This window comes from Cibotium barometz, chromosome 14 (assembly GCF_041138505.1).
Source record: "Cibotium barometz isolate CiBa-2024 chromosome 14, ASM4113850v1, whole genome shotgun sequence".
In the NCBI taxonomy this organism is placed as follows: domain Eukaryota; kingdom Viridiplantae; phylum Streptophyta; class Polypodiopsida; order Cyatheales; family Cibotiaceae; genus Cibotium; species Cibotium barometz.
The window spans coordinates 52,557,413-52,565,080 of record NC_141059.1 but is presented as its reverse complement, the minus strand read 5'-3'; the positions used below and the strand labels follow the sequence as shown (position 1 = coordinate 52,565,080).

General features: G+C 42.1%; 1 protein-coding gene across 2 annotated transcripts; it reads left to right on the top strand.

Moving 5' to 3' along the window:
- Positions 1–458: 458 nt before the first annotated feature.
- On the top strand, positions 459–4,219 carry LOC147632177 (uncharacterized). Of its 2 annotated transcripts, XM_086807942.1 has the most exons (5): positions 459–1,176; positions 1,433–1,481; positions 1,692–2,419; positions 3,488–3,722; positions 4,008–4,170. In XM_086807942.1, the coding sequence occupies exons 1-5, from the start codon at positions 1,150–1,152 to the stop codon at positions 4,025–4,027; spliced, it is 1,059 nt and encodes a 352-aa protein (XP_086664068.1). In that variant the 5' UTR covers positions 459–1,149; the 3' UTR covers positions 4,028–4,170. The 2 variants fall into 2 exon arrangements, with proteins under 2 accessions (XP_086664068.1, XP_086664069.1); XM_086807943.1 differs by lacking the exon at positions 3,488–3,722 and having other exon boundaries at positions 4,008–4,219.
- The last annotated feature ends 3,449 nt before the right edge of the window (positions 4,220–7,668 follow it).

Sequence of the window (7,668 nt, the reverse complement as noted above, 5' to 3'; positions counted from 1 at the left end):
CATGGGGTGATAAATGTGGAATTGTAAAGGAGGTATACCGTAAAGGAAAGCATGAGAAGATGGCATTAGCTTTTATGGTATAGTATGTTGGGGACAAGAAGGCATGATGTTATGGGGTTTTAAGTACTAATGTTAATAGAGTGATCTGTTGTATTGACCTAGCTATACAGAGAGACAAGGTCAGACTCCAGAGAGCTCTAGAGGGCATGCATGCAGCTTGAAGGACTACAAACAGACACTCGTTGTGAGGAGGTGGATAAAATCTGGAGTAACTATTTTTGGGAAGATTTACAAGCATTAGAATATCACAAAATTGAGGTCCTAAAACCTTATAAAACAAAAAAATCTAGGAAAGTAATTAATTAATTTGAAGAAACATTTTGGTGCCTTATTGGGGACAAGAAGGCATGATGTTATGGGGGTTTTAAGTACTGATGTTAATAGAGTGATCTGTTGTATTGACCTATTACTAGCAATAAGTCACGTTTTTGGGCATGATGTTGTGTGGTTTTAAGCACTGATGTTAATAGAGTGATCTGTTGTATTGGGTTGTGGATCCTCATCTTTAGGCTGGGAATTGGGCATTGCCCACTGCCGACTCCCGAGTGCCCACTAGAAGAGAGAGAGAGACACAGAGTGTGTGTGTTTAAAGGAGAGGGGCTGCAATCTCTAGGCCTTTTCTCATTGATGGGTAACATGCATTTTGAGAAGGAAAGCTGATAGAGAACAAAGCCCAAGAAGGGTCCACGTTAAGAGCTCTAGGTTTATGTGGTTAAGCTTGTTGCATTGGGTATGTGGGAGGCCACCTTGGAAAGGGGAGAGAGAGAGAGAGAGAGAGAGAGTGTGTGTCTTGTCCAATTTCCAAAGGTGCAAATCTTGATGAGTTGAGAGAGAGAAAGACAGAGAGATTACTGACTTGCCAATAGGACACACAGAGACAGAGACAGACACAGACACAGAGACAGCTGTGTGTGTGTGTGTGTGAGAGAGAGAGAGAGAGAGAGAGAGAGAGAGAGAGAGAGAGAGAGAGAACTTGCCAAATGTATCCTGCTGTATCTTAGACAATGTGAGGCTTTAGAGCAATGTAGTCATACCCTGCGTGCAAGAGAAAGGAGAAACCTTGAAGCGTATTGAAGACTTGCAGAGACGATGTTCAGCATGGTAGATAAAATTAAGGTACGTTTGCGCGCGCGCGCACGCAATTTGCTTTAATCTTTGGCTTTATTGCAGCATAATCACACCCAACTAAAAATCAAAATCAATAATAATACCTCCAAAAATTGATCCAAACATATATATTCATCTCTTCTAAACAACGAAATCGATCCAAAAATTGTGAAGCTAACCCGTATCAGCTTGCCTGCCCCGTTATATTGGTTTGTGTTTTTCTTCTTTTTAAGACGTAAATTTATATTTTTTCTTTCTGGTGTAGTTTTTCAGCTGGCTGAGGCTCTGGCATCACTCCAAAAACTCCAGCACAGGTTTAACAGAAGATGACCCTCATCCACCCTGTGATTGATTGTATTTGTGATCATATTAGTGAATGGGCAATGTGTCATTACGCTTGTTTCCAATCATCACGGTTGTGTTTACCATAATCACCATGTGTCGAAGTTGTGGTCATGAGGAAAGGGTTAAGGGAGAATTGATGGAATGTGTTTTCTTCCAGAATCTGATGTGCAAATATGCAGGTGGCTCTGGCGAGCGCAACTCATATACACATGATCATCAAGGAGAGCAGCAAGCTGTGGTGAAGTATGGCAAGAGAGGGTGGATGTCACACTGGAAGCTTCTCCATCTGGAGAAAAGGCCATGTCCTCAAGCAAAAGATGTGTACACAGAGGGTCGTCACCACCACCACCAACAACAAGGCACAGTTAGATCCCGGTTAGCGGGACTCAGTGCTGGTGATCATTCGGCCGAATCAATGGGTGGTACCACGGATCAAATGGCTCAAAGAAACATCCAATCGAGCTCATTAGATCTCGACGAGAAGGCGAAGAGTAACAATGTGGGCTTTTTGCTTGGCCATAAGCAGCAGCACCAAGGGCTTGTGGCTGTAGGAAACTTAATGGTGAATGTGGGTGGGGACTCTTCCAGGAAAGAGACTGTGGGTCTTGATGTTGCCACTGCCAATGCCGGTGTTGACTTGCAGCAGCACAAATCCGGTCTGAAGAACAGAGTGTTGCCATTGACAACGCAGGAGAATGTGGATTTTACTACTACTACTACAACTGCTGCCGCCGCCGCCACTGATCTTAATAGTGGTGGTGAGGGAGGTCCTGTCTCCATAGCCATGATAGTAGCCAAGCCTGAAACCCTCAAAAGAACAGGCTCTATCTCTCTCAAGAAGCTAAGCTTTGCCAAGATTTCTTCCCCGGAGTCGCCCAAATCGCCTCGAGAAATCAAGTGGAGAAAGGTAACTCCTTATCAGACAGCTAATGCCTAATTAGGATGCTTGAAGCACGCAGTCATTCTCCATGCACATTGGTTTGTTGTTTTCATGTGCATGCATTGGTTTGTAAGTTGAAGTATGTCTTGTCCATCAAAAAGCTGTCAGGGCAATGCTGCCCTTCCTTCTGAGAAGTTCCAGCACTGATGCTCCCTAAAAAGCTGTCAGAGATCTGAAGATGCTTGGGCACTGTTGCCCTTCCTTCTGAGAGAAGTTCCAGCACTAGAGATCTGCGGATGGGCGGGCACTCTTGGGCTTTGACAGCGGGCAATACGTGCCGGTCCATTCAAGAGTTCAGGCACCCATGCTGCCTCTATGACTGCAAGCAGGCTTTCAATTTGAAGGGTGACACCATTCTTTCATTCGAAGGGTACCCACATTTCTTTGCTTTTAGCTAAGAAGGGCTCAAGGCATTTTAAAAGATTTTTCAAAAATAAAATTTTGTTTTGAAACGTAAATATTTTAATCCCATTATGTGAAGGGCTACTACTCAAGGAGGGCTTTAGATTTGAGGGGTAACTGCTGCTGCGAGTGCCCTTAGGCCCGGTCGCCAAAGGAATGAGGGTGCGAACCAATGAAAAAAAAAGGCTGAAGGGCTCCTGGGCTTAACACACAGCCAACTGAGTTTTGCACATAATGTCCACGTGGAATGCCACGTCTTGCCCCAACTTTCACATCTCAGGGGCAGCCAACTCCAGCTGCCCAGGGCAGGGTGGAGCTCAGGGCGCAGCCCTCTGTGAAGGGGGCCGCCGAAGCATGGGTGCCCGTCCTTTCTTTACCCTGTCCATAGTTTGGGCGCCCAAGTTGGGTGCCCTAGCAGTGTGTACCGGGCCTTATAATGCCCATCTATGCTGCAGCCTTTTTGGGCTGGTTACATAGTCATCCCTATCCCACATGTGCAGAAGCATGTCATCTAGTATATCCCAATGGGCATTTGAATTCATGCATAATATATCACCTTGTTGCTCTCTTCCAATCTCATGGGTGGTGATGGTGGCACTGGGCGTGACTATTTTCTCTTCATCTTGTGTGCAGCTGCTTTCCTACTCTAGGTCAGCAGGCTCTCCAAGGAGCCCTAGCTGCTTCCACCAGCTTGAGTGGAACAACCAACAGCTAGTAGACCGCGGGACTACCCATCAAAGAGGCAGCTTTAGCACCATGGGTTCCCCTTGGAATTCGCAAGCTGGTGGGCATAGGTGCCCTAACAATAGGAGATCCTCTTTGAAAAGCTCATACAAACAAGGCCAATGGATCACAACCGACTCTGAATGTAAGTAAAGCTCACTAAGTCTTCAGATCCTTTGAGTAATTCTTAGCCATTGCTTATTTGCAACTTGGGTCATTAGGCTGGATATAAAAAACCTCCCCTGCCCATGCAATGGGGAGAGTTAGACAGGCAAGATTGCACACCCATGCTGTCCAGCAGGCGGCCTAGATGGGGCGGCCCCATCGATGGGCATGGGTTGGTTGTGTATCCACCTTAAGACTAACTGAGTGAGGAGCTTTGTTTCTGTTTTAATGTTGGCTTGGCATTGTTTCTCCTTTCTTGTGGCAGTTGTGGTGTTGGAGCTTTGAAGCACACTGCACCACCAAGTGGAAAGCCAGCCAACACTACAATGGGGTGCTACCTCACAAGGAAACTAGGTTAAAGCCATGTACATAACAAGATTGCATGAATGAATGATGGTTTTTGTTGCCCTGCCAATTATTTCACTTTGTATCCCTCTCTAGTTCATCCCATTTTGACAGCAGATGCAAATGCATTTTTGTCGGGTTGGAGAAGCATGTTATTGCACTGGATTTTGTGAACTAATCATAGGTGGTTGCTTAGTTTGACAAACTCAAAACATGCCATTATTATTGGGTTGCTTGCTACTATGGTAAAACAAAAATCATCCATAAATACTAACCCTAATGTATGAGCAACAAACTTTTATGCCCCATGAATTGGGTGTGGATACCCAGCTAGCTTGGTAGGGATGCCCATTGCCTAGCTTTTTGGGTGTGGATACATTGCTGGCATTGTCCATGTCTAATTTGTATGTATCGAGAGAGGATACTAAATTTTAGATGCCACTAGGGTAGATTCCAACCCAATACCTCATATTAGAGAGGCATTGATGCTATCGCCAGAAGGAGGTGACAGTGAGACAAATTGAATTACCACACCAGATACCTAGCTAGGTGGGTTTTGCATATAATTTTTGAAACTTATAAAATATTGGTTTATTCACACAAGCTCAAAAACAAGTGAAAGATGAATACAAGTAGCAACCAATGAGGTCATAGTTCAAGTGGTGAAGGTGTTTGTCTAGGCCTACTAGATGCTTCCTTGGCGGCATCACCTATGGGTACATAAAAAGCACCTTTGTGCAAGTGCCTAAGAGGGGTGAAAAATGGTAACTACGAGAGGATCTTGGGCCTAAGGTTAATCGGGAAAAAAAAAGGAATACGAGTAACAAGACCTATGAAGTGCGAGAAAAGTACACTCAAGGTGAGTGCCCACCAAGAACTAATAGGTCAACACAACCAATTGCTTTAAGAAATTAGGGGCCATCATAGTTATGGAGGATGTCTCTCACATTGGATGGTTTTTCCTTCAAAAATCTACACATCGATTGGTTTTATAACTAAATGTTATATAACTGAATTTTAAGCCAAGCCAAAATTCCAAACCGGTTCTTTTTAATATGAGTTACAACGAAGGAGGAAAATACAGTAAAAGATTTTCTTCTAGAATTAATGGGGATTAGTATCTCATAAGAGGTAAGGTATGATTATAAAAAGCAATTCCCATTTAGTGGCAAAGGAGAGGGCATAGTGAGGGGCAATTTGCAAAATCAAAGGCTAATAACTGGTGTGGAGAGACCATATATTGTCTTGTGAATTGATATCAAAACTGATCATGCTTGTTGAGGGCAAAGTATTGTAAAACCATGCCAACTCTTTTCCCTTTGGCTAGCAAAGACCAACCCTCCTTGAAAAGGGTGAATAACAAAGGGCAAGCAAAAGATAGATTGACCCTTGGACTACTAAAAGTGGAGTCTACTTCTTTCACGTGTCATCTACTTCAACCCTTACATGAGTTGACAGTAGAGTGTTGCTAAAAGCTCCCTCATCAGTATTTTTTATCTTTTTTACAAAGATTAACTTAATCAAGCATAAATCTTTGTGGTTGTTGTTTTTAGTAAAATTGAGTGCAAAATCATGACAGTGAAGTGTTGCTAAAAGCTCCCCTATAATATTAAAAAAACCCCAGAATATCCAAAAACCTTGAAAATTCTAAAATACTTAAAAAATGTGTTTTTTGCTCCCTAGAATTTTCATATTGTTGAACAAAATCCGGGTGGTCCATTTAGTCATTCAATAAGCATCCAAATTGTTGACCACGGTTTAAAAGTGGATAATAACAGACTGTCAATAAATGATCTTCATTTCAACACACTTGAGCTGTAAGAAAGAGGTTTGTCAAGATACAAATCAAATCAAATATTCTCTTGTAAAAGGGTATAAAGTTGTGTAAAGATCCCCACTCTACTTAGAAAGTACAATTAGCACCACCCACCATTATTAATTCACATCTGGATCACCAATCCCAAATCCAAATCGCCAACCCCAACAACATTGATCGTTGAATTCCAGCTCACTAGTCTAGATCATTGATTTGACTCCAAGATTGTCCCATATTTTAGATTGTTACCTTTCGGATTGAGCAATTCCTATCGAGGATCGTGGCCTATCCATGATCATCAATTCAAACCTTAGATCGTCTACGACTTTGATCATCATCGATCTAATTCTCGAATCGGCTGCCCACTCTCTGAATCGTCAAGTTTTTTAGTTTGTCACTTTGGGATCGTTCAATTTTTGGATCATCTACCTTTTGGATCGTTAAATCTACATCTAGATCATTACCTCAAAAATTCTAGACTTGGATCATCGATCCGGTTGGATTTCAAAAAATTAGAAAAACAATTCTAGACTTGATCATCCATCCGGTTGGATTTCCAAAAAGTAGAAAAAACAAGAAAATGTAAAAATGTAAAAATTTATACTTACATTGTTTATATGCGTCTTACACATTTTAATTATTATTCATTTTTCTATGAATTTACCATTTTACATGCAAGAATCTTTAAAAAATACAAAAACATTATAAAAGCCCATAAAAACTTTAAAAGTCATAAAATCCTCATAAAAAGAACCTCAGCAAGCAATTCTGGTACTGGATCAAGTGCTTATGATTAGGTTGAATCATTGCTCAATCTTATTTTAACCCAATCTTAGAATACGAGACTTCTCTCACATTAGGGGGTGTTATTGGATTGCATGTGAAGTTGCCTCCCTAATTGTGCTAGAACAACAAGTGCAACCTATGTTCTATAACATTATGGCTATCATGAAACCACAAACGTTTCAATCTACATTAACCGTAATGGGGTGCTCTTTTGGAGAAATGGTCACTTTTTGGCAATGCTAAGGTGTGAACCACAGATTCTGGTGGACAACCCAAAAGTTGTCATCGCTTCGTGTGGTGATGGACACAAATTCTACGTATACCTAGAGGAAAATATGTATATCCCTACGTAAGACTCTTCTAGTGTCCGATCATTTAGCATTTCAACAAGAGCACAAGGATCTCATAGAATACTAAAAAATTCAAGAGTTTGTAGCAAGCTGATTGTGACTCAACCTCTAAATGTAATAGAAATATTCTTCCTAGGCAGAGTTCAAGGCACAATCAAGGCAATATATAGGCTAATAATGAAGATACTGATGGCAACCTCTTTAACATCACCATCGTACAGAGGGATGTGGATGGAAAACCACAAGTTTTTGAATGCACCCCTAATTAGCAGGTGTTATCATCCAGCTCTAGTGATTAAAGGATATATGCGAGATGAGGACGATAACGCATACACCCCAAGACCGGCTCTGAGGACGTGACAAGGATGGAAAGGTCTGGGTAGGGGGAGTTTTTCCATCCTATATAGACCTAGAGCATAGAACTTTGAGGCTGAGCGAAGTGAGGACCTCTCCTGACAAAATCAACCCAAGACCGAAGCACAGCGGGGCAGTGAGAGGAGAATTTTCATTCTATTCCACCACAAGGGAAACGACCTTCAGACCCAACGCCACCCATCGAGCTCTTCCTCAATCAAAGTGGATTCTCCTTCCGTGTCAATGTGTGCTACTCATGAGGCACCAATGACATG

What these genes read in the sequence shown, in the direction of transcription:
- LOC147632177 (XM_086807942.1), top strand. Translation starts at nt 1,150, where the DNA reads ATGTTCAGCATGGTAGATAAAATTAAG. An exon ending in GCATGGTAGATAAAATTAAG is followed by an intron (nt 1,177 to 1,432) that starts GTACGTTTGCGC and finishes TTTCTGGTGTAG; the next exon opens with TTTTTCAGCTGGCTGAGGCT. An exon ending in GATCACAACCGACTCTGAAT is followed by an intron (nt 3,723 to 4,007) that starts GTAAGTAAAGCT and finishes TTCTTGTGGCAG; the next exon opens with TTGTGGTGTTGGAGCTTTGA.